This window comes from Papio anubis, chromosome 16, assembly GCF_008728515.1.
Source record: "Papio anubis isolate 15944 chromosome 16, Panubis1.0, whole genome shotgun sequence".
NCBI lineage: Eukaryota > Metazoa > Chordata > Mammalia > Primates > Cercopithecidae > Papio > Papio anubis.
Window position 1 is genome coordinate 27,533,809 of NC_044991.1, and position 27,203 is coordinate 27,561,011.

Sequence of the window (27,203 nt, forward strand, 5' to 3'; positions counted from 1 at the left end):
TTTGTTTTTGTTTTTGAGACGCAGTTTCACTCTTGTTGCCCAGGCTGGATGGAGGGCAATGGCGCGATCTCGGTTCACTGGAACCTCTACCTCCTGGGTTCAAGTGATTCTCCTGCCTCAGCCTCCCGAGTAGCTGGGATTACAGGCGCTCGCCACTACACCTGGCTAATTTTTGTATTTTTAGTAGAGACGGGTTTTCACCATCTTGGCCAGGCTGGTCTCGAACTCTTGACCACATATGATCCACCCACCTTAGCCTCCCAAAGTGCTGGGATTACAGGCATGAGCCAGCATGCCCAGCTGGTTTGAATCCTTTATTAAAGAAAAACGAATTGCTCAGGCACAGTGGCGCACATTTGCAATCCCAACACTTTTGGAGGCCAGGGCAAGAGGACTGTTTTAAGCCCAGGAGTTCCAGACCAGCCTGGGCAACACAGCAGGACCCAGGAGTTCCAGACCAGCCTGGGCAACATAGCAGGACCCTGTCTCTACCAAAAAAAAAAAAACCTCACAAAAAAACAACAATGCTAAAGAAAGTGAACGAGATACAATGAATAAAAACATAAATAGAGAAAACAAAACTAAAGCAAATGGGGGGTTGCTTCTTGGAAAAAGTAAATCAGAAACATTGATTAAACCAGGATGAATCAATGAGAGGAAGAGGAAACACACTGTAATATTAGAAATGAGAAAGGAAGTGGGATTCTGAGTAGTTAAAACAATATCCTACCCCAAATTGAACTACTTTTGCTTCAGGAAAGGAAAGTTTCTAACAAGAAAGCTGTAAGTGCAACCAAGTAAAAACTTGGGTTAGTAAAGAAAATGACTGTCTTAATAGAGGTTGTAAATTATAAAGCTAAATTACCTTTAAAGAGTCTAAAAAATGGAAATAGTAAGTTTTTTTGTGTGTTTGTTTGTTTTTTTGAGACAGAGCTTCACTCGTTTCCCAGGCTGGATGCAACCTCTGCCTCCCAGGTACAAGCGATTATGTCTCAACCTCCCAAGTAGCTCGGATAACAGGCATGTGCCACCATGCCCAGCTAATTTTTTTGTATTTGTAGAGACAGGGTTTCACCATGTTAGGCTGGTCACGAACTCCTGACCTCAGGTGATCCACCTGCCTCGGCCTCCCACAGTGCTGGGATTACAGGCGTGCACCACCACGCCTGGCCCCCAAGATGGAAATAGAAATTATTTAAGCATATTTATTACCTTTAAGGGCAAACCATTTCTCATTAAAGCCAAGAACAAGAAAGCCCATTAACTCCATCTTAAATGTTTAGAAGTTCTGGCTGCAGCAATAAGGCTAAAAATGAACACAAGTGGCAAAAAGGCAAAGATTATACAGTGGTACTAAATGAAAATTAAAAACTAAAAATAGGCCAGGCGTAGTGGCTCACTTTGGGAAATGAAGGTGGGCAGATCACTTGAGGCCAGGAGTTCGAAACCAGCCTGGCCAACGTGATGAAACCTCATCTCTACAAAAAGTACAAAAATTAGCTGGGTGTGGTGGCACACGCCTGTAGTACTAGCTGCTCAGAAGAATCACTTGAACTCGGGGTGGATGTTGCAGGAACCTGGGATCGTGCCACTATACTCCAGCCTGGGCCACAGAGCAAGACTCTGTCTCAAAAAACAAAACAAACTAAAACATCCCATTTTACTTACGGTGCAAAGACAATACAGCAACAATACAGCAACAGCATTTTTCACAAAACATTTTATTACTATAATTGATATTTTACTTATAATTTTTGGCAACATTAATAAAATAATAAATTTCATCTGAAAGAACAAGCGAGCAAAATAGACAAGGAAATTCACAAAGGGTAATAACAAAATAGTAATCTTGACATATTCAATATATTTGTAAACAAAACAAAGTGACATTGCCTTAAAAATATATAGAGGTATCAATAGAAAAACACAGAAAGCTCCTGAAAGAACTCACTATATTAATTTTCATTTGGTTGCAGGCACAGAAATTGACTCGAGCTAGCTCAACTCTAAGACAGAAGCAAAGCCCTTGATGATGATCGTTTTTCAGCTTTTTCATGAAAACTTAGGAAATTTAAATACACTGAAGAGGGAAGAAAAGAGTAGGGAGAGAGTAAAGTGCCTTTAAGAGGAAAAAGTAAAAGTTTTTTTTTTTTTTTAAAGGGAGATCTCATTGTCAGTGGCATTTTAAGAGCCTTGAAGCTCAATGAACCAAAGGAAGTGTCAAACAATTAAGTGAGGTAGCAAGCCATGCAGGCCTAGGGGAAGGGCATTCTAAGAAAGACAATAGCATGTGCAAAGTCTTTGGATTGGGAAGAATGTGATTTGCTTAAGGAATAGCAAGGCCAGTGTGTCAAAATAGTGCATCATTGGGGAAAAGAGTGGAGAAGCATGACATAGAATGAAAGAGAGTAAGGAGGTAGGCAGGGGCCAGATCACTGGAATCTATTATAGTTGGCAATTAATGACCATATGTACTCCTTAAGAGCATGCTTTAATGAAACAGCAAACAACAACAGTGTTGATAATACCAACCAATCACTAAACATACAACTAAAATATTTCATATTTTTACCACAGAAACAGAATACAGGAGGTAAGTATGAAAAGTCTGTAGATCTATTTATACACAGTAGAAGTATCTACCTGAGACAAGAAAAACTGGCACAAACACACCCACTTGCACACACATACCCTTTCTTCAGCTAAAGAAAGGATTCAGGCTGAAATTTTAGTAAAGTGTCTTAACCCAAGCAAAGTAACTGGAAAGACCTAGTAAAGTGTTCAAGGTGCAAATCAAACAAGTGTCAGGCAAATAAATACAATGGGAGCTACAGTCAGAAAATGTTGCAAAATATAGATAATATACTCACAACTTATTTGTTATCTGTACTGCCTTCTATTCTAGTTCTAAGAGGGATGCTAAGCTCTTAATTATCTCTTCGCAGAATTTTGTGAAAGCTTAGGAAATTTAACTAGATTGAGGAGGGAAAAAAGGAGTGGGGAGAGATAATATACCTTTAAAAAGAAATCAAGGAAAAAGGGAAAGATTTCTCCAGACCTATATCTATAGCCAAGATGGCAGAGTCCATGACTGGTGAAGACAGGTTGCTGGGCACCTTAGTCGGGGGTGGAGGTACAAAGGATGGCACCAGAACACAACCAAGGAGACAACTCCGGGAGTCCACAGAGGCACCCAAGGCTGCTGATGTTCAGGAACCAATACTCAAAAAGTACTCCAGAATACTGTGAAACAGCCCCTGGGGAGAGCAAGGGAAAGAGGTTCACCCACAGTACAGATTAGATAGGACAGATCAGATGAAGGACATTAAGTCTTAACACTTACTGAATTAGGGAGACATTTCTTGCACACTGGTATGTATCAAGTAAGACCCAAACAGCATTAGTGTCAATAAACTGGGAAACTATACATAAAACAGAAGAACTGTAAGCTGCAATACATTCATGTCCAAGGCAAGACATAAAAGTTGTAAGCTTCACATGTTCAATTAGGGTAAGATATATATGCACAGAAAAATATAAAGCCATTATGGGTTTAAATTTAGTCAGTCACCCTGGGCTATTTTTGTCCACTGTACCTACTGTTCTTGGACAGTCCTCATTCCAGTTCAACAGTGGGAAAACTAAATTTAGCCCAGTCCAGGAAATGAACAGACACCACTTGTTTGGCCCTTTTCAGTTAAAACTATGAGTCCAGTACAGTTCAAATTATAGATATCAGGGGTTCTTCCCCTTGGGAAACTTAACTTGCTTTACTGCTGTGGCTCAGAAGAATATGGCCAGTTCATTCTCCACTAACGGCTAGCCAGAAGGGAGAGGAGAGAGAATGAATCAATTTCACCTTTAGATCACAGAATGGGAAGTCAGCTAGCACCAGGCACCATTCTATTATTAATTGTATTGCTATTTCATCTCAAACCAATGATACATGGCCGCTCTTCGATGTCTGCAGGGGCCCCTCACCAAACAAAAGCACTTTACTTTGAATGGTTTGGCTTCCTTGGATGTTTCTGGGTTAGGTAAAGATACTCTGAAGCAGTGTTCCTTTTGACCTGGCCCCAAGACCAGAATGAATGTGTGCCTATCCTTCAATTAGAACAAAGAGCCACTGCTCTCCCTTAACTAACTTCCACCTCCTTGGTCTCTGCTCATGCAGCAGCTTCTCTTTCAATTCCACATCCTGGCTTTTCAGAATCTTTTCAGGTTATTTTACGTCAGCACAGCAGAGGCACTTCTGGGAATTCGACAGCAAGTGGGCCAGGGCATAACAAAGCCATTCCAGTCTGACTAGAGTTAACCATGAAATCTTGAATGCATGGAAAAAGCTGAAAAGAAAACTAAGTATTTCAAAAATTCTATGAATTCTGTATATAGAAAAAAGAGCTTTTTCAAGCTTAGGAGTAACATGAAATACCAAAATAATAAATAGGTGCCAGAGGCAGTGGCTCACACATCCCAGCACTTGGGGAGGCTGAGGCAGGAAGCTCCTCTAAGGTCAGGAGTTCAAGACCAGCCTGGGCAACATAACAAGACTCCATCGCTACAAAAAAATTAAAATAAAAAATTAGCTGGGTGTGGTGGCTGCGCCTGTAGTCCTAGCTACTCTCCAAAGGCTGAGGCCAAGGAATGCTTGAGCCCAGGAGTTCAAGGCTGCAGTGAGCTAGGATCACGCCACTGCACTCCAGCCTGGGTAACAGTGAGACCCTGTCTCTAAAGTAAAAAAAAAAAAAAAAAAAAAATTAAAATTAAAAAAATAAATTAATACCTTTTTCTCTCTCACATACACACACACACACACAAACACCTTTCATGTAAGCCAGATACAGTTAACATGAACACCAGATGTTTTAAAATAACACCTCAAAATTCAGATAAAATAATATATATTCTAAATTTTGTTTAAAAAGTCATATATAATCCACTAGTTTCACTATTTTTGGTGCTACTGAATAATGTATGGTTGGTATTTTTTGTTTTTATGAGGTTTTTTAATTTGGTTTGAAATACTTGCTTTAGATTTACTGAAACTAGAATTAATGGGACTTTTTTGAAATTTTGCTTTTAGACCTGGGGAGTGATGGTTCGGAGTCAGATGTGCTCACAGTTATGGATGCTACTTCTACTGATCCTGGCTGAAGAGGTTCTAGTGACACTTGAATAGTAACTTTTGTTTCAGGAGGTAATCCTTCTAGTTGCTTAGGCTTCTTAAACATTTGATGACACTGGGTCTTGTGCTCCATTTTCTCCTTGAAAGTTAAAAACTGTAGCCGGCACTTGGAACACTGGTGTGTACTCTTTCCCCAGTGGCCCCTATAATGACACATGTATGGTGTTGCTGTTTTGAAAATTTTGAGACAAAAGGGACAAAGCAAATTCTTTGTGTTTTCATGGCACGTTCTAAAATGTGTTTCTACATCAGCAAAGACTGACGATCTGTAATGGCAAACTTGGCATACATAGGGCATTTCGCCAGGCTTATGATGGTCCTTCATGTGTTGTAAGAGGACCTGATCTGTTTCAAATGACAATTCACAGATCTTACAGACAGCAGAGGGCTCCTGGGCAGTGTGGACATTTTCAATGTGACACTGTAGCTGGAAGGGAGTGGGAAACTGCCGGTGGCAGTGCTGGCAGGTGGTGTGGTTTTCCCAGCTGTCGTTCTTTTGCTTCTCAAATTCCAAATGATGCTTCACGTGATTCATAAACTTAACATTTTTTAGAACTTTCACGCAACTGAGGCATTTAAAGGTGGTGTGAGTCTTCTGTTCTGGCTGCCCATCTCCTTTATGCTGTCCATAGTAAAAGTCACTAAGTAACACAATGGGATTTTCTTTCTTGGGATCAAAGGTCTTGTTTTGACTCGTTAGACTCAAAATGTCTGTTTTTGTCAATTCATTTTCCCTATCAAGATTTGTATTTATAGGCTTGAAATGGATATTGTCCTTTGGAAAAGCTGCTGGAAAAGGTGCTCCATTCTGAACATGGCTTAATGAGGTATGAACATTGTTTGAGGGTGTACTTTGCTGGGTATTCATTGTATGAAAGGTATCTGAAGGGGACGAAGCTGAAGAATATCCTTCCATAATTCCATCCCTGAGTTTAGCCCTTTTGGGATTTATGCTGTTTACTTCGAAAGTGGAAAGTCGCTTTGATATATGAGGACTTTCATTTATACCTCCTACTGAAAGTGCTGCACTTACTGGCTGATGCAATGAACCTGTGAATGTAATCAAAGGAGAAGGTAATTCTGAAGAGTTATTAGGCACAACTTGTGGTGAACTATTTTTATAATCAGGTTTAGACAAAGGCTCAATAATAATAGGACTATCTGTTGATCTCGATTCAAGTTGGGAAGCTGGCAGGTCGGTCACTGCTTCTGATGTAAGGGTCTCACGACTTGTAGGCTGCAATTTGTCAGCAGTATCTTTTCTAAGGTGACCATACTTTTTTCTCCTTGACCATGAACCCGGGGTGACTCTGTTCAAAATGTTTGAAACGACTGGTTTTGAATTTGAAGTCACCCCAACAAAGATTAGCTCAGCATCTTCATTTACATGTTCCACACCAACAAAGATGAGCTCAGCGTCTTCATCATCTACTTGTTTGGTTTCTTTTATGTTCTTCTGTGGTTCAGGCTCTTTCTCTTCCTCACATGATTGTTCCATTTTCTAATGTTTTTTATTCTTGAACAGTGTGGCCACAAGTCCCAATGCTTCCTTTATATAAACTGCCACCTAAGTACAAACATACATCAGTAAGTACAGGAAAATGCATTACCTTATTTAATTCTCCTCTAAAACATTAAGGTTTTTATAAACATCACTATTTTACAGATAAGAACACTGAGACTGAAAGAGGATAAATAACAGCTTAAAACCTATGATAAAAGATCAGGTTCCTATGAATCCAGAATCATAACTTTGCTGTACTGATTATGCTCTCTTCCATTAAAAAAAAAAAAAGAAAAATCTTCCAGCAACTAATCACTAGGCAAAATTGTATGGAAAAGGACACACATTTTTACCAGGGCATCATTGTGCAGTGTTTAGAAACATGGACTTTGGAGTTGAAGAATAAGCTGGAATCCTCAGTCTGCCACACACCAGCTGCATCCGCTTTATCAAATTTTTTACTTTTAAATGTATTTTGCTATCTTAAAGGCAAAAATTCTATTTCTTAGATTTATAGTAACAGCTGGTTTTTTAAAAGCACCACCTATTCAACGGCAACTTGATTTGTAGTGGAATTGGAAGAAAATTACATTAAATGTACATATCTCAATTGATTCATATATAGTAATCCCATAAACATTAGTACAGAAAAGAGGTATTAAATTTATAGTTAGAGTACCTACACATAGCCAACAAACAGCATAGCACAATGTCAAGTGCCAGGCAGATAATCTCATTCCAACTTATGGCCTTAATTATAATCCATTCACTAATGCCTCCTAAATTTTTCCCTCCAGTCCTGACTTACCCACTGAACTTAAACACAACAGTGCTTCCTCCCTCAATCTACCTCAGTCTCTTCTCCACATAGCAAGCAGATTGATTGTGTTAAACAAAGTCAGACTGTATCATTGTTCAGCTCAAAACCCTCCAATGGCTTTCTGATTAACTGAGAGTAAAAGACCAAGTATTACCAATGCCTAGAAAACCACACTACCAACCCCACATACTGCTCCTGCAGTTATCTCATACTACTCTCCCCGATCTACTTCACTCTAGCCACACTAACCTCCTTACTATTTATTTTTTATTTTAATTTTTTGAATTAAATTTTATTTTTTTGAGATAGAGTCCCGCTCTGTCGCCCAGATATATAACTCAGCTCACTGCAACCTTCCAGGTTCAAGAGAGTCTCCTGCCTCAGTCTCCTGAGTAGCTGGGACTACAGGTGCGCATCACCACATTCACCTAATTTTTGTATTTTCAGTAGAGATGGGGTTTCACCATGTTGACCAGGCTGGTCTCGAATTCCTTCTCTCAAGTGATCTGTGTGCCTTGACCTCCCAAAGTGCTAGGATTATAGGCATGAACAACTGCACCTGGCCCTCCCTGCTATTTCTTGAACATACTAAGCTCTTTTCCTTGCTCAAGGCCCTTGTTCCCTCCAATATGAATGATCATTTGAGTAACTGCATGGCTAGCTCCTTACTGCCCTTAGAGCTCTATTCCAAGTATCTCTCAGTGAGGTTCTCAAATATTCCAACCAACCTCTAACCCACATTCCTAATCTCTTTTCCCTTTTCTTTCATCCCCAAAGCCCTATCATCATTTAACATATTACAATCCTATTTATCTTGATTATTTTCTAATGTCCATCCAGTGGAACACAAAACTCAAAGGACAGGTATTGTATTTTCTGTTGACTGTTGTATACTCAGCACAAAGAACAGGGTCTGACACAGGACAGGTGCTCAACAAATACAGAATTTGTTAAATGAATCAATAAACAGCACTCTCCTTCATAAGATCCTTTATTTTTAAAGAAGATTATGCTTCATTAATTCCACATTTTCTATAAATTTGCTCTAAGAACTTTATCCGTTGGAAATTCTGTAGGCCAATAAAGGACTTAAAGCAAGCACATACACATAAATAATAACTACCTTTACTACACAGGCTGAATTCTAAAATTTTCCATTTCATTTTTTTTTTTTTTTTGAGATGGAGTCTAGTTCTGCCACCTAGGCTGGAGTGCAGTGGCATAATCTCAGCTCACCTCTGCCTCCCAGATTCAAGCAAGTCTCTTGCCTCAGCCTCCAGGGTAGCTGGGATTACAGGCACATGCCACCACACCCACCTAATTTTTGTATTTTTAGTAGAAAAGGGGTTTCACTGTGTTGGCCAGGCTGATCTCGAACTCCTGACCTTGTGATTCACCAGCCTCAGCCTCCTAAAGTGCTGGGATTACAAGCATGAGCCATGGGATTAGAAGCCCGAGCTGCGCCCAGCCTCATTTTTTAAAAATTAACCAATGACCCACAAAATCAGTTAAGCCTCATTACTAGGTCTATTAAAAAATATAGAGTGAAAAAATGAATCCAATGAGACACTTTAATTCTTAAAGACTAAGCAGTTAACAGCAATAGCATCAGATATAGCTGTGCACTAAGTCAGTTTTAGCAGAAAGAGCACAAAACTAGACTTCAGGAATTAGGCATGTCAGTGCTAACTCTGTCTACAAACCCTCCATATAACTATAGTAAATCATAAACGTTTTGGCGCTTTAAAAATTAATCTTCAGACTGGCTGGGCACGGTGGCTCAGGCCTGTAATGCCAGCACTTTGGGAGGCCGAGGCGGGCGAATCATGAGGTCAGGAGATAGAACCATCCCGATACAGCATGGTGAGCCGGTCTCTACCTAAAATACAAAATTAGCTGGGCGTGTTGGCGCACCTGTAATCCCAGCTACTCAGGAGGCTGAGGCAGAAGAATAGCTTGAACCTGGGAAGGAGAGGTTGCAGTGAGCTGAGATCGTGCCACTGCACTTTAGCCTGGGCTAAAACTGGTCTAATAATAGCAAAATGTAGGCACTAGAAACAAACCAAGGTTCATAACTCACCAATTTCTAAAAACATATCAAGATTCACTGTATCCCAATGTGGACCCTTCAAATCAGCATAATCCAAAGCATAAAAATTAAACTGACATCTAATATATGCCATGCACACTGTTTTAATTTTAATGAGGATATCAGTATCTAATTTTGGAACATAGACAATATTTATTCCTATAAATATGTGTATCACCTTGGAAATGAATTTTAATAGGAATACAATATTAAGCATAATACAAATTATGTATTCTTTTCCTCATTTACTCTAAAACTATTATTTTGTTTGCCTATTTCTGGTCAGATATTGTGCAAAGCACAGAGTAGACAGTGGCAAATGCATGAAATATACAAACTGGTGTATCACGAATAGTGATTTACAACTTAATTAGTAGATATATAATGCCACAAAAAAATAAGGCAGATATGAATACACTGCTCTTTGGAGTCAACTAAAATTGGTTTACTCTGTCTATATACAACCTAAATTGCCTAACTCCAGGTTGATGCCACCTAGCCCAGTTAGCCCAGTGTTTCCTAAGCATTACTGACATTTGGGACCAGATAATTCTTTGCTGGGGGTTGTCGAGAGCACTATAGGATGTTTAGCAGCATCTGTGATCTCTACCCACTAGAAACCAGCAGTAATTCCCCAGGGTGGCAACTAAAAATGGCTCCAGGAATTACCAAATGTCCTGTGGGAAAACTCGTGCCCAAATCCAATCTTCTTCTCAGGATCACTTCCACATTTCCAGTAACTACCTTCTAGGTAATTCTAAATGTATTTTCTAACATCCTCTCTAAAGAAAGTATCTGGCTGGGCACGGTGGCTCACACCTGTAATCCCAGCACTTTCAGAGGCCGAGGCAGGTGGATCACAAGGTTAGGAGTTTGCGACCAGCCTGCCAACATAATGAAACCCTATCTCTACTAAAAACACAAAAAATTAGGTGGGTGTGGTGGTGGACACCTGTAATCCCAGCTACTCATGAGGCTGAGGCAGGAGAATCGCTTGAACCCAGGAGGTGGAGGTTGCAGTGAGCTGAGATCACGCCATTGCACTCCAGCTCCGGTGACAGTGCGAGACTGTGTCTCATAAAAAAAAGAAAATATTCTAAATCAAAATCATTAATATTCTCCAATATCCTAAAAAATTAGACTATACTCTGACAACATGGCCATTAGATTTACCTGAAAATTAACTAGTTTATTATTGTTACTATTTTTTCTTTTTCAAGATGGAGTCTTGCTCTGTTGCCCAGGCTAAAGTGCAGTGACACGATCTCGGCTCACTGCAACCTCTGCTTCCCAGGTTGGCTTACTACTGCCTCAGCCTCTCCTGAGTAGCTGGGATTACAGGTGTAACCGCGCCCAGCTAATTTTTGTATTTTAGTAGAGGCGGGGTTCACCATGTTGGTCGGGATGGTCTTCATCTCCTGACGCCATGATTCTCCGCCTCCCGGCTTACTCATCTTTGGCATTACAGGCCCTGAGCCACTGTGCCAGCCAATCTGAAGATTAATTTTTAAAGCCAAAGCGTTTATGATTTACTATAGTTATATGGAGGGTTTGTAGACAGAGTTAGCACTGACATGCCTAATTCCTGAAGTCTGGTTTTGTGCTCTTTCTGCTAAAACTGACTTAGTGCACAGCTATATCTGATGCTATTGCTGTTAACTGCTTAGTCTTTAAGAATTAAAGTGTCTCATTGGATTCATTTTTTCACTCTCTGTTTTTTAAACCTGTTCAAACCTCCTCTACCTCCCAGAAAAATGTCAAAGTACCTTATAAGCCATTTTAAATAACTTTTAGAGCATTGCTCATTCTACCTTTTATGTCCATTCCTATTAATGGCCCCCAGCCCAGGCCCCAACTTCTAGGTTTAGGTCCATTGGTTACTGCATTTTTGTACACCTGTACTAGTCCCTAAATTGTTCTCTTTTCTCTGTCCTTCAAATTATATAACACACCACCACTAGATGGATCTTAAAACACAACTGTAATTATATCAGTGTTCTATTCCTAAGCATTAAATGATTCCTCCAATTCTAGACAGTATTTCAGGTATACATAATTTGGATTATACAATGGCTGAACTGTGTTCCCCCCACCCCCAAATGTGTATACTGAAGCTATAACCCCCAATGTGATGGTATTTAGAGAAGGGGCTTTTGGGTGATAATCAGGTTAAGATGTAATGAGGATATTCATGAGGATAGGGCCCTCATGATGTGATTGGCGCCCTTATAAGAGCAGATACCACAGACCTTGATTCCTCTCTCTGTCATGTGAGAACACAGCAAGAAGGCTGTCACCCACCAGCCAGGAAAAGAGCCTTCACTAAGGAACCAAATTGTCCAGCATCATGATCTTGAACTTCCCAGCCTAAAAGTGTGAGAAATGAATTCCTATTGTTAATAAACCATCAAACAAACAAAGAAGAAAAACTTAAACTGGGTTCTAATAACACTGCTGGGCTTCCTAACCAGCTGCTCTTGGTTAGATTTTTGGCTGTTGTCCATACTGATTAACCCGCCATCCAACCATCATTCAAGATGAGAAAAAGGAATAGAGCAAGAATCAGGAACAAAGCTAATAAGTTAATGAACAAGTTCATTAAGAACAAGAGTAGCATTAGACGATGAGAGTTTTCTTCTCCTCTAGATGTCCAGAGACCCTTCTCTACAAATGTCCACCAATGGATGCATAAATACTTATGTTCCAATTTACCAGAATCTTGAGATACTGGGGTAGGGAGGTTAGACATGCAAAGATATATCAGATCTAACGGGTTTGTCCTCAAAAGTCAATTCACACCCCCGTGATGGGAGAAGCCAATAGGAGGGCTTCAATTCCAAAGAAAGCTGAGAGATCGGTGGATGATAACCCACCTTCCAGATTATTTCTGTGCATTCAAACAATGGCCCTTCTAGTAGATCACTGTTATAACCACACACAAGTTTTTTTCAGGCATCAGTCCCACTTGAGTAACCTTTGTGATTAGATTTCAGGCCACCAGGACTCCTGTGGTACCTATCCCTACTATCTTCCCTTGCCTATCACTTTCTTCACCCCACTGCTGCTTTCTCAAACTCCTGCCCCACCTCCCTCACTCTCCATCTACAGTACTCTTGTCCCCCAGCCCCACCAATAACTCTACACACTTGCTGTCTTAGAATTGAATGCTCATTAAACACAGATCCTTGCAGTAAATGGGAGTTTTACAGTATCCTTAACACTACAGCAAACATTTGTATTCCATCCAGGCCAACTAAATAAAACACAAATAACTTTTTCATAAATGTTTTTTAATAAATACTTTTTCAAAAATAAGCTAAGGATGGTAGAGGAGTGTAAAATAGGGTTGAAACTAGCCTGAGAGGCCAGGCGCAGTGGCTCATGCCTGTAATCCCAACACTTTGGGAGGCCGAGGTGGGCGGATAACCTGAGGTCAGGAGTTCGAGACCAGCCTGGCCAACATAGTAAAACTCCACCTCTACTAAAAATACAAAAATTCGCCAGGCGTGGTGGTGGGCGCCTGTAATTTCATCTACTTGGTAGGCTGAGGCAAGAGAATCAATTGAACCCAGGAGGCGGAGGTTGCAGTGAGCCAAGACTGTGCACAAGACCGTGCCATTGCACTCCAGTGTGGGCAACAAGAGCAATACTCCATCTCAAAAAAAAAAAACAAAAAAACAAAAAAAAACAAACTAGCCTGAGAGTCTAGGAGGGGAGTAACTATTAAATCAAGGTCATTCCTTATCAAAAGACATGACAATTTCCACAGACTAGACTGAGAGAAAAATGAAGAATTTACAGATCCTTTCTACTATTTCCACTCTTGCTACCTTTCTGACCTTTTTTCCCACTATTCTAATCTTCATTCACTTTAAACCAGCCACACTGGCTACCTTGCTATTCCTTCACAGTCTCTGCCCAACACTTATGTCCCCATGGCTAACATGGGGACATTTTATCCCCTTCAAGTTCATGTCCAAATTTACCTTTTCCATGAGACTTACTCTAACCACACTACATAAAATTACAATTCTCTTATACCTCCTCAACTTCGAATCCTGCTCTATTATTTTTTTCCTAGTTCTATAACATCATCTTCCATTTCACCAGAGAATTTGCATTTTTATTATACTTACCATCTTTCTTTCTCTACTGGACTGTTAGTTCCTTCTGTTGGAGTAGTTTGTTTTGTTTTTGTTGTTCATTTTTGTCTGTTGTGTTCACTGATTTCTCTCAAGTGCCTAAAGCAGTGCCTGGCACACAATAAGCACTCAAATATCCATTAACGGAAAAATGTTATCTAGAAGTAGTTAGAAATCAATTCAAAAAGGTAGACTGAAGGAAAAAGTGGAAAATGTTCAAACATGGGAAACAGCCAACTTTCAAGTCTGGCTGCTCCTAAAGTGTACCCTTAGAGGAAATGTGACAGTCCCACAATCCTGGGGTTCAGAAGAAAAATGTGTATGGCCAGATCTCATCATAAGGACCAACAGTTTGGGGAAGCCTTTCCTCAGAAGAGTATGTGTGTAGTTAAAAACTCGCGTGTGGTTATAACAATGATTTACTAGAGCTGGGCACTGTGGCTCACGCCTATAATCCCAGCACTTTGGGAAGCTGACGCAGGCGGATCATGAGTTCAGGAGTTTGACACTAGCCTGGCCAACACAGTGAAACCCCATCTCTACTAAAAACACAAAAATTAGCCAGGCATGGTGGAACGTGCCTGTAATCCCAGCTACTCAGCAGGAGAACTGCTTGAATCTGGGAGGCAGAGATTGCAGTGGAACGAAATTGCACCACTGCACTCCAGCCTGGGTGACAGAGCAAGACTCCGTCTGAAAAAAACAAAGAAAAAACAATGATCTACTAGAAGGGCCATTGTTTGAATGCACAGAAATAATCTGGAAGGTGGGTTATCATCCACTTACCTCTCAGCTTTCTTTGGAATTGAAGCCCTCCTACTGGCTTCTCCCATCATGGGAGGTGAGAATTGATTTTTGAGGACAAACCCGTTAGATGTGATATGTATTTGCATGTCTAACCTCCCTACGCCAGTTAGTTATGCATGGGATCTACTTTTTTTTTTTTTTTTTTTTTTTTTTTGAGACGGGAGTCTCGCTCTGTCACCCAGGCTGGAGTGCAGTGGCGTGATCTCGGCTCACTGCAACCTCCACCTCCTGGGTTCAAGCAATTCTCCTATCTTGGCTTCCCAAGTAGCTGGGACTACAGGCACATGCTACCACGTTCATCTAATTTTTGTATTTTTAGTAGAGACAGGGTTTCACCATATTGATCAAGCTGCTCTCGAACTCCTAAACTCAGGTGATCCACCCGCCTTAGCCTCCCAAAGTGCTGGAATTATAGGCATAAGCCACCGTGCCCAGCCTGGGATCTACTCTTAAACAACAGAGAAAATCAGTCATTTTTCCCCTTTTCTTTCCCTTCCTCCTATGAGCAGAATCTTGGTCAGAAGAGTCTACAAAGGAGATTTGACAGGGTAGCAGTTCAAACTAAAAGTGGTCTGATAGTTCAGAGTAAAGTTTCTTCACTAAAGCTGAGTTTTTAAAGGGCTTGAAGAATGATTTAAAAAGGGGTTGTGGAAGACCACAAAAAAGACAACTAAAAAAATGCGTAACAAAGTCAACAGGGTGAAGTTAAGGGGAATGGAGGAATAAGGACCTACAAATAGCTGCTCCTTCATAAAAGCAAAGAGAACACTAGCAAAAACTACAAAAATCACATTTTTCAGATCCTGGAAATTAACAAAAGCTTGTAAAAATCAAAAGATTTTATTACAAAATGGTTTGGCAGTTCCTCAAAATGTTAAACATAGATTTATGGTCCCAGAAATCTACTTCTAAATATACACTCAAAGAAACAAGGGTACTCAAGTACATGTATACATGTTTATAAGCAGCAATTCATAATAACCAAAAGGTAGAAACAACCTAAATGTCCATCAGTGGACGAATAGATAAACAAATCATGGTATGTACATACAATAGAATGTTTATTCAGCCATAAAAGAAATGACATACTGATACATGCTACAACATGGTAAACCCTGAAAACACACCATGTGAAAGAAGTCAGGCACAAAAGCTCATATACTGTATGATTTCATTTACAGGAAATATCAGAAATAGATAAATCCATAGATATTAAACAAAGATTTGTGGTTGCCAAAAGATAGGAAAGGGAAAATGGTGAGAAACTGCTTAATGGGTAAAGGGGTTTTACTTTGGAATGATGGAAATGTATCAGAACTAGATAGAGGCAGCACACGTACAATATTACAAATGCACTAAATGTCACTAAATTGTTTACTTTAAAATAACTGATTTTATGTTATGTGATTTTCACTTCAATTAATTGTTTTTTAAAAATAAAGAGGGGCCATTACTACCAACCACACAGAAATAAAGATAATTATAAAGGAATACTATGAAAAATTGTCTGTCAAAAAATTAGATAACCTAGACGAAACAAATTCCTAGAAAGACACGAGCTAATGAACGGACTCAAGAACAAACAAAATATGAATGGATCCAAAACAAGTGATAGAATTAGTAATCAAGAAACTACCCCAAATAAAAGCCCAAAATCAGATAGCTATGCTAGTAAATTCTTAACGTTTTAAAAAGAATTAACACCAATCCTTCATAAACTCTTCCAAAAATTAGAAGAGGAGAGAAAACTTTGCACATCTATGAGGCTAGTTATTACTCTTATACCAAAATCAAACCAAGAAATCATATTAAAAAAACTACAGGCCAATATCCCTTATAGAGGCAAAAATCCTCAACAAAATGTTAGCACACAAAATCTAACAACATATATAACAATTACATACAATGACCAAGTGGGATTTATTTAAAAAATACAAGGATGGCTCATTCTATGAAAATCAACCAACACTATTATCATTTTATTTTATTTTTTTAACTTTAATTTTTTTTTTTTTTGAGTCAGAGTTTCATTCTTGTTGCCCAGGCTAGAGTGCAATAGTACAATCTCAGCTGACCGCAACCTCCTCCTCCTGGGTTCAAGTGATTCTCCTGCCTCAGCCTCCCAAGTAGCTGAGATTACAGGCATGCGTCACCACGCACAGCTAATTTGTCTGTATTTTTAGTACAGACAGGGTTTCTCCATGTTGGTCCGGCTGATCTCGAACTCCCAACTTCAGGTGATCCGCCTGCCTAGGCCTCCCAAAGTGTTGGGATTACAGGCGTGAGCCACCATGCCCAGCCTATACCATTTTACTAAAGGACAAAAACCACATCTGTCTGCAGAAAAAACACTTGACAAAAGCTAACATCCTTTTATGATTTGAAACAACAAAACAACTAGGAATAGAAGGGAACTTTCTCCACCACACAAAGGCATCTGGATGAGACTCCTAGCTATTATAGTATCATACTTAATGGTGAGACTGAAAGTTCCCCTGCCCCTAAGATCAGGAACAAGACAGATGTGCACTTTCACCACTTCAATTCAACACTGTACTGGAGGTTCTACAACCAAGGTAATTAGGCAAGAAAATGAAGCAAAAAGCATTCAGATTGGAAAGGAAGAAGTAAAACTATAATGGAGATGACGAATAGCAATAACTCAATTTTTTAAAAGGGCAAAGAACATGAATAGACATTTCTCCAAAGATGATATACAAAAGACCCAGGAAATATGTTCAGTGTCATTAATCATAAAAGAAATGCACATTAAAACCACCATGAGATACCACCTCACACCTACTAGGATGACTACTATTAAAAAACAAACATTGTTGGAAAAAAATTAGAATCCTCATGCATGGTTACTGGATTGTAAAATGGTATAACTACTATGGAAAACGGTACAGAAGTTCCTCATAAAATTAAGAACAGTACTATATGTTCTAGCAATCTTACTCCTGGGTATACATCTAAAAGAATTGAAAGCAGGGTCTCGAAGAGATATTGGCACACCCACGTTCACAGAAGCACTATTAAAACAGCCAAGGGGTGGAAGCAACCCAAATGTCTACCCAAAAATGAATAAACAAAATATATCATATATCATTCAACCTTAAAAAGGAAGAAAATCCTGTCACATGCTACATGTTTGAACCTTGAGGATATTATGCCAAATAAAATAAACCAGTCATAAAAGACAAATACCTTTGTATTTGTATGATTCCACCTATATGAGATAACTAAAATAGTCAAATTCATAGAAACAGAAAGTAGAGGCAGGGAGCAGTGGCTCACACCTGTAATCCCAGCACTTTGGGAGGCTGAGGTGGGCAGATCACCTGAGGTCAGGAGTTTGAGCTCAGCTTGGCCAACATGGTGAAACCCTGTCTCGACTAAAGATACAAAAATTAGCCACATGTGGTGACAGGCGCCTGTAAACCCAGCTACTGGGGAGGCTGAGGCAGGAGAATCGCTTGAACTCGGGAGGCAGAGGTTGCAGTGAGCTGAGATCATGCCACTGCACTCCAGCCGAGGCGAGGCGACAAGAGAGAAACTCTGTTTCAAAAAAATAAATTAGCTGAGCGTGGTGGCACACAGCCGTAGTCCCAGCTATTCAGGAAGCTGAGGCAGAAGAATCCCCTGAATCCAGGAGGCAGAAGTTGCAGTGAGTGGAGACTGCACCACTGTACTCCAGCCTGGGTAACACACCAAGACTCTGTCTCAAAAAAATAAGGGAAAAAAAAAAAAAACACAGAAGGTAGAGTAATGGTTACCAAGGGCTAGGGGCAGAGGAAAAGGGTGAGTCTGTTGTTTAATGGGCATTGTTTCAGTTCTAGAGATCTGTTTCACATCAATGCAAATACACTTGAAACTACTGAACTATTAATTTAAAAACGGTTAAGGTGGTAAATTGTATGCGTTTTTACCACAATAAAACAATTCATTTTAAAAACAGGTCCCAATCGGGCATGGTGGCTCACGCCTATAATCTCAGCATTCTGGAAGGCCAAGGTGGGAGAATCACTTACAGTCAGGAGTTTGAGACCAGCCTGGCCAACATGGCAAAACCCTGTCTCTACTAAAAATACAAAAATGAGCCGGCATGGTGGCACACGCCTGTAATCACAGCTACTCAGGAGGCTGAGGCAAGAGAATCACTTGAACCCAGGAGGCAGAGGTTACAGTGAGACGAGATCAAGCCACTGCACTCCAGCATGGGCGACAAAGTGAGACTCTGTTTAAAAAAAAAAAAAAAAGGTTGGACATGGTGGCTCATGCCTGTAAGCCCAACACTTTGGAAGGCTGAGATGGGAGGATCACTTGAGCCCAAGAGTTCAAGAGCAGTCCAAGCAATGTAGTGAGACTCCTTGTCTACAAAAAAATTTAAAAACACAGGCACAGTGGCTCATACCTGTAATCCCAGTATTTTGGGAGGCTAAGGCAGGAGGACTTAGCCCAGGAGCTCCAGACCAGCCTGTACAACATAGTGAGACCTAACTCTACAAAAAATTTAAAAATTAGCCAGGCATGATAGAGTATGCCTGTGGTCCCAGCTACCCAGGAGGCTGAGGTGGAAGGATTGCTTGGGCCTAGAAGGTGGAGGCTGCAGTAAGCTGTGATCACATCACTGCACTACAACCTTGGTGCCAGAGTAAAACTGTCTCAAGAAAAAAAAAAAGTTTTAATTTAGCTGGGCATGGTGGCACAAGCCTGCAGTCGAAGCTACTGGGGAGCGGAATGAGGCAGGGTGGCAGCTGAGATAGGAGGATCACTGGAGCCTGGGAGGTCGATGTTGCAGTGGGCCATAACTGTGTCACTGTACCGCAGCCTGGGCAACAGAGGGAGACCCTGTCTCAAAAACAAACAATAAAAAAAGGGAACAGGATTTGAACACTTCTCCAAAGAAGATACACAAATGGCCAAGCAGCACACGAAATGCTGCTCAACATAATTAGTCATTAAGGAAATGCAAATCAAAATCACAATGAGCTATTACTTCACATCCACTAGGTTAGTTATAGCCAAAAACAATCTCAAGTGTTGCAGAGGATGTGCAGATATCTGAACCCTCATATACTGCTGGTGGCAATATACACTGGTACTCTGGAAAACTTTGGCAATTGCTCAAAATTTAAATATAGAGTTACCATATGACCCAACAGTATCACTGCTAGGTATATACCTAAGAGAACTGAAAATATAACATATACATAAGCTAGCTGACATATAGCAACAATGCTGCTACAAAGTGCAAACAACCAAATGTAAATTAACTGATGAATGAATAAACAAACTGTGGTATATCTGTACAATGAAATACTATTCAGCCATAAAAAGAAATGAAGTACAAACAGGCATACAATACGGTGTACCTTGAAAATACACTAAGTGAATAACGCCACACACAAAAGGCCACATATTTTATTATTTTACTTATACAAAATGTCCAGAATAAGGCAAATTCATACAGACAGAAATAAAGTAGCAGCTGCCATGGGCTCCATGAAAAGAGGAATGAAAGGAATACAGCAGGTTTGAAAAATGGCCCCCAGAATATCAGGTCCTAATCCCTTAAACCTGTAAATGTTACCTTATTTGGAAAAAGGATCTTTGTAGATGGGAAAATTATCCTGGACTATACAGGTGGGCCCTAAATGCCATCACAAGTATCCTTGTAAGAGAAGCAGAGGGAGATTTCACACATACTCTAGGAAAAGGTGAAGACAGAAGCAAAGATTAGAGTGGCATGGTCACGAGCCAAGGAATGTCACATCCACAAACTAGAAGATGCAAAGAATGAATACTCCCCTAGAGTTTCCCAGGGGAGCACAGCCCTGCCAACATCTTGATTTAGGTCTTGTGAAACTTATTTTAGACTTCTGACCTCCCGAACTAAGGGAGAATAAATTTTTGTTATTTTATGCTACCAAGTTTGTGATAATTTGTTATAGCAGCCACAGAAAAGTAATATAGGGAGTGACTGCTAATGGATACAAGGTTTCTTTAGAGTTGATGAAATGTCTTGGAATTAGATATTGCTGATGGTTGTACAATTTTATAAGTATATAATACTAAAAACCATTCAATTTCACATGCCAAAGAGTGAATTTTATGGCATACGATTTATATTTCAAAGAAAAAAAATGCCTACCAACAGGCTGGTATAACCCTCCATCTCCCAACAACTGCTGCTAAATTTTCAAAGCACCATTAAGCAGACTCAATAGGTAACAAGGATAATCGAACAATGCAAGCTAATCTAGCCAACAAAAAGAATTAAACTAGTATCAGGTGGTCAATTTATAAATTGTAGTGGGAGTCATACATTCCCAAAGATGGAATAGTTATATCTCCTTGCAGAGTGAACACTTCTCCAATACCAAGGACTTGGAAGACCAAATAAATTATATGTAGGATTACCAAATATGCTGGTATGACCAAGACAGTTGCAGTTTAAACTTCTATCTCTGTGTAATTACAGATTGTGCCACTCTTCAATCTTTAATAAGTCCTTCAGTTTAAATGACAAATTACATAGTCAACCTAGTTATAAGGAATCTAGAGATTGTGAGAAGCTGTGAGAGCATATTCTATGCAGGCCAGATAGGTCCTATCACGACTCCCTATGTAACCTGGATCTCTGTGATTGGGAAGTTCCCAGGGAAAAAACCCCAGTTAAGACTTCTGCAGAGCATTCACATTTTGTTTCAAACTTATACAACACTAATGCTTAAGCTCAACTCTCAGAATTGTATTATTCAGTATTATCCAAATGACTAATTTATACACTGAAGGGAAAGAACAAGGAAAGGACCTATATACACTTGCAGTTTACAAGTATAAGAAGCTAACAAAGAATAAGATTAAAATAGTTTGTGCCAGGCCGGGCATGGTGGCTCACGCCTGTAATCCCAGCACTTTGGGAGGCCGAGGCAGGTGGCTCACGAGGCCAGCAGTTTGGGAGGCCGAGGCAGGTGGCTCACAAGACCAGCCTGACCAACATGGTGAAACCCCATCTCTACTAAAAATACAAAAAAATTAGCTGAGCATGGTGGCGCACACCTGTAATCCCAGTTACTCAGGAGGCTGAGGCAGGAGAATCACTTGAACCTGGGAGGTGCAGTGCAGTGAGCTGAGATCGTGCCACTGCACTCCAGCCTGGGCAACACAGCAAGACTCCGTCTTAAAAAAAAAAACAAAAAACAAAAAAAACACTTGTGCCCACATTAACTAAGTGTTAAAAGCCAAAAGGTGAAAGTCACTATTCTCCTTTCACATATCAACTTGACCCTAAGGTAATATTGCTGCATTAGAACTGAGCTGGTGGGAGGGATGTTAAGAAATTAGGGAGAAATTGTTACTCTACAGAAAGACCATCATATAAGACCAAACATTTGATGTTCTGATGTTTGCTATTTTGGCGGAACTACAGCTACAAAATGTATTGCATCAGTAGAATTAAAACACATCCCAGTCCACAAAAAACTAAGAGAGAAATTATACAGGAATGATCAAGAATCTGCACAGTTCTGATCATCTCATGACTAGAGAGAAAAGGAGGAGGGGAAGCATCAGGTATTTGAGAGGAATTTAAGACCACTCATTCAATAAAAGTTTGGTGGGCCAACAAGGTGCCATGCGTTGGTCTGGGGATACAGCAGTGATCCAAAGTCCTTCACTTTAGGGAGCTGACATTCCAGAAGGGGTAGTCAGAAAATAATTGTTTTTAACAAAAGTAAGATGGTTATATGAACACTACGGAGAAAAATAAAGTAGGAAATGGAAGCAGGTTGATATTCATATAATATGAATATGGCTACCGGTGGAAGATTACTCCAGCAAAGGGAACAGCAAACACAAAGGTTCTGAGACCAGAGCATTTAACACATGCAAGGACTGCTCAACAGGCTAACACAGGTGGGCCAATGAAAAGGGTGACAAGTTAGAAATGAGATAAAAAATGAGCTGATTGTGGTAAAGGAAAACCAAGATCATGTAGGCCATTCTAAATTCTTCAGCTTTGGCCAGGTGCGATGGCTCTCGCCTGTAATCCTAACACTTTGGGAGGCCGGGGCAAGCAGATCACCTGAGGTCAGGAGTTCGAGACTAGCATGGCCAACACGGTGAAATCCCATCTCTACTAAACATGTAAAACTTAGCCAGGCATGCTGGCATGTGCCTGTAGTCCCAGCTACTTGGGAGGCTGAGGCAGGAGAATTGCTTGAACCCAGGAGACAGAGACTGCAGCGAACTGAGATCGTGCCACTGCACTCCAGCCTGGGTGACAGAGCGAGACTCCGTCTAAAAATAAAAATAAAAATAAAAATAAAATAATAATAATACAAAAATTAGCTGGGTGTGGTGGCGGGCACCCGTAATCTCAGCTACTTGAGAGGCTGAGGCAAGAAAATCGCTTGAACCCAGGAAGCAGAGGTTGCAGTAAGCTGAGACCGCACCACTGCACTCCAACCTGGGTGACAGAGTGAAACTCCATCTCAAAAAATAAGTACATAAATAAATAAAAATAAAAATAAATTCTTCAGCTTTTACCCTGAGTGTGATGAGAGATTACTGGAAGGTTGTGAGTGAGAAGTAATATGATCTGATTCATTTCATCAGGATTGGTCTGGCTACTGTGTGGAGAATAGACTTTAGAGAGTAACAGGGGAAGCAGAAGACAAGAAGCTACTGAAATAATATAAACAAAAGATGATGGTAGTATCGGACAGGGTGGAGAAATGGAGATGCTAAGGAGTCGGACTCTAGATCAAAATCTAGAAGGCCTATAAGGTTCACTGATGGATTGGGTTTGGGATGTGAAGGAGAGGAGGAGGACACATAAGAGGTAATGCTGAGCAGGTAAATCTATGAGATCAGAGCTCAAGGAAAGTTCTGAGGTAGGTACTTAAATTTTGAAGTCTTCAGTATGCAGCATTATTTAAAACACAAGACTGGATGAGATCACTCAGGGAAAGAGGTCTGAGATCTAAGCTCTGGCTCATTCCATTGATTAGAGATCATGGAGATGAGAAGGAGCTGGTAAAGGAAATTAAAAAGAAACAATTATTCACAGCCATTCCGGTGGGAGGAGAATCAAGAAAGAGAAGCATCCCAGAATCCAAAGGGGAGGAGAAAAGGAACAACTATAATATATGCTGCCAATAGATCAAATAAAATCAAGAAAATCAACTAAAACTGACCAATGGATTAATAAGCAAAATGGAATTCACTGGTGACCTCCACAACAGTGGGTTTAAAGGAGAATGAGAACAGGAGTTAGCAAATATGGACAACTCTAGAGAAATTTTCCTGTAAGGACAAGCAAATACAAAATAAAACAAGCAGATGGGAGATGTGGCATCAAAAACGAGATCTTTAAGGTGAGGTTACAGTACAATCAGTATGTTTGCTATGTTAATGATCTGGAGAGACAGAACACTTAACCCTAGACAAAGAGAAGTCTTGCTAGAATAATATCCTTAAATTAAAAAGTGCACATGTAGAGGCTTTGGCCTTAGCAAGAAGTCAAATTATTCACCCAGAGTAACAGGACAATGCTTTGAGATCTTATGGAAAAGGGTTAAATGGTGGATAAATGGCTGTGGTAGCCATCCTCCAAGACCGACCTAAACGAATCCCATTTCCTGGAATTCACATAGATGTAGCCCTCTCCCACATTGTAACAGGGTTGGTCTGTGGGATCAAGCACATACAGCAAAAAGTGATGGTATGCCACTTCAGAAATTAGGTCATAAAGACTGCCCTTCATCTTGGGTACAAGGTCTCTTGAATAATTTGCTCTGAAGTAAGCCAGCTACTATGACACGAACAGCCCCACAGAGAGGCCCACAGAGTGAGGAACTGAGGCCTCTTGTCAACAGCCCAGTGAGTGAGCTTAGAGGCAGATGATCCAACCCAAGTCAATCTCGGAGAGACTGACAATCCAGCCAAAAGTTTGACTGAAACCTCATGAGAGACTCTGAGCCAGAACCAGCCAGCTAAGCCACTCTTGGATTCCAGACCTTCAAAAACTATGAGGTAATAAAATTTTTTTTAAACTACTAAGTTTTGAGACAATTTGTTACACGGCAATAGATAACTAATACAATGGGTCTCACTGAGCTGTAATTACAAATTGCTGGCCACAGAATTCACCTATAATCTCACCTACTGGCACGCAATGACTTCAGATGGCCTCCCCTGTCCTGCCATGGATTAAGCAAAGTGGAATTCACTGGTGACCTCGACAACAGTGGGTTTAAAGAAGAATGAGAACAGGAGATAGCAAATATGGACAACTCTGAAAGTTTCCTGAGGCAATTACCTCATGAAACAACAGCTGTTGAGAAAGGGGGTATGATAAAAGAAGTCAGCTTTATATAACTTAACATCCATGATGCTCTTACTTTCTTTTTCAAAAGATCTGGTAAAAGAATGCCACTATCACCCCCTCTCCTTTCTCAAGAAAGCAATTTACAGGGTTCCCGAATTACCTTTATCAATTGACCTGAACTAATCATACACATTCAGATTCCCTTAGTAAAATATTAAACACTAAAGAGCTATGTTTTAGCACAGGAACGGGCAAGAGAGCGAAACTGAAGGAAAAAAGATACAACTTTGGTCCTTATCAGGCAGACTTCTCTCTTCTTACCTCAGGTTTACAACGCAACTTTTAAGAACTTGAGCTATTCCAGGCAGAAGGTCACATCCTTGAGGTAACCAGAGAGAAGCGTTAGTTACTTACATGTTACGGGAATATCTGCGATCCCACTGCCTACCTGACATTGCCATTTGGGTGTTTCTCAATCATCTCACACTTAACCAGAAAAGTGAACTGAATTCCTTTCCCCCAGATCTGTTCCTCCAATCTCCCCCACCTTAGCAAAGTTAACATCCCACCCGCCAACTGCCCAAATCAAAAGCCTTCAAATCACCTCAGGTCCCGGCTCTCACGGGAGGGACTCCATTAGGGACCCAGGGGCGGCCTTAAGAGTCCCTGCGGCCACGCAGTAAGACAAGACGCTGAGGTAAGGGAGAGAGGCCAATACATTCAAATGCCTTAAGGGGTCTGGGCCTACAGGTCTCCAGAATGGGGGAGGGCCTGGGGTTACAAAGCAGTTTTCAGATTTTTAAATACATTGAGCGCCAAAAGAAACCCCGCGGGGCGATGGGGGAGGGGAGCGCACTGGGAGCCAGGAAAGGCCCCTTCTCCGGGAGGCCAGGGCCCAGCCCGGGGGTGGGGACGTCTGCGTGAGGGAGTGGAGGCTGATGTGAAAGTGGCGCCTGCTGAGATTAGGGAAGGGGGTGTGCGTGAGGGGATCGTGCGACCTGCTTCTGCCTTGCACTCCCCACAGAAAGCGGCTGCATTGCAAAGGCCGCTCCGGCAGCGCACCGCCAGGCGCGGGGTCGCTACCCGCAGGGCTGCGGCTCGCCAGGAAATCCCTCAAGTCTCCCCTCAGGGAACGCTGAAGCCGCGCCACGCCCCCGTCCTTACCGGTCCGGATCAGCTGCTGTTCTTGAGCTGCCAGCCACGCACCGGCCCCGGAGGCGCTCCCGCGGAAAAGCCGGCGGGGACTACGCCTCCTCAGGCCCCCGGCGCCGCCGACGCGCACGCCTCCACCCGCGCGCGTCCAGTGGAGACCTGCGATTGGCTGCCAGGTGCCGGCGCGAGATCGGCGCGGCTCCAAGCTGGGCGCATGCGCGCGCTCTGACGCCCCTGGTGGTGACTGCTGGACTTGGTGTCAGCTTGAGAGTGGGTGGGGTGGGGGCGGTAGCAATGCCCCTGAGGCCTTGGAAGGATGTTGGGTTCTGGATCAGGGTTCCAGACAGTCAGGGTTCCAGAGCTGAGGGGCATCCAAGCAGTCAGGGTTCCAGAGCTGAGGCTGAGGCAGCCAGAGCTCGGGGCGGGGGATAGTCTGCCCACCAGAAGTCCAGCTGTTTATAATTCTCAGGTGTAGTCCCTTTGCTGGCTCTCCATGCTTAAGGGATTGTGACGAAACAACTGAGCCTTACATCTGTCCTCTTCTAGTTAACATCTGGGGCCAGTCGAATCCAGCCTGCCACCTGTTTTTGTACAGCTGGCAGCAAGCTAAGAACAGATTTCATGTTGTTTAATGGCTAAAAAAAGGAGAATAATATTTTGTGGCGTGTGAAAATTACATGAAATTCAAAATTCAGTGTCCATAAATAAAGTTGTATTGGAACAACAAACATGCCCATTCCTTTAGGTATTATTTATGCCTGTTTTCCTGCTTCAACAGCAAAGTTGATTAATTGCCAGAGACCGTGTATGAAAAGCTTACAATAGTTAGTATCTGGACCTTTACATAAAGTTTGCCCACTCAATTTACTTGCAGGTTTTGATTTTTTTTAATTGACCAATTCTGCCAAAAGTCTATTTTAGCAATCCTTTTTTGGCGAGGGCGAGTAAATCACTTTTGGTTTCATTAATCTATAATGTTATTTTCTTATCTATTTCATCTATTTCTTCCACTCTGTTATTTCCTTCCTTCCTGTCGTCATAGGCTTGCTCTGTTACTCCTCTTTATAACTTTTGGAGAAAAATGCCTACATCATTTGCTTGTAAACTCTTTTCTCTTGTATTTAATGCTATAAATTTACCTTCAAGTACCAGTTTAACTGTGTCCCAC

At 41.1% G+C, this 27,203-nt stretch overlaps 1 protein-coding gene and 2 gene segments (V, D, J or C); 2 read left to right on the plus strand and 1 right to left on the minus strand.

Moving 5' to 3' along the window:
• LOC103888259 overlaps positions 1–27,203 on the plus strand; it is a 641,220-nt gene that overhangs the window by 153,905 nt on the left and 460,112 nt on the right.
• Positions 1–27,203, plus strand: part of LOC101024006 — a 644,330-nt gene that overhangs the window by 137,987 nt on the left and 479,140 nt on the right.
• On the minus strand, positions 1,706–26,740 carry ZNF280B (zinc finger protein 280B). 5 transcript variants are annotated; one of them, XM_009216894.4, is made up of 4 exons: positions 26,048–26,739; positions 25,205–25,262; positions 11,848–11,965; positions 1,706–6,752 (listed from the first exon to the last, which is right to left on the minus strand). In XM_009216894.4, exon 4 carries the CDS (start codon positions 6,681–6,683, stop codon positions 5,052–5,054), a length of 1,632 nt encoding a protein of 543 aa, XP_009215158.1. In that variant the 5' UTR covers positions 6,684–6,752; positions 11,848–11,965; positions 25,205–25,262; positions 26,048–26,739; the 3' UTR covers positions 1,706–5,051. The 5 variants fall into 5 exon arrangements, with proteins under 5 accessions (XP_009215158.1, XP_009215159.1, XP_003905344.1 ...); XM_009216895.4 differs by lacking the exon at positions 11,848–11,965 and having other exon boundaries at positions 4,885–6,752; positions 26,048–26,740; XM_003905295.5 differs by lacking the exon at positions 25,205–25,262 and having other exon boundaries at positions 4,885–6,752.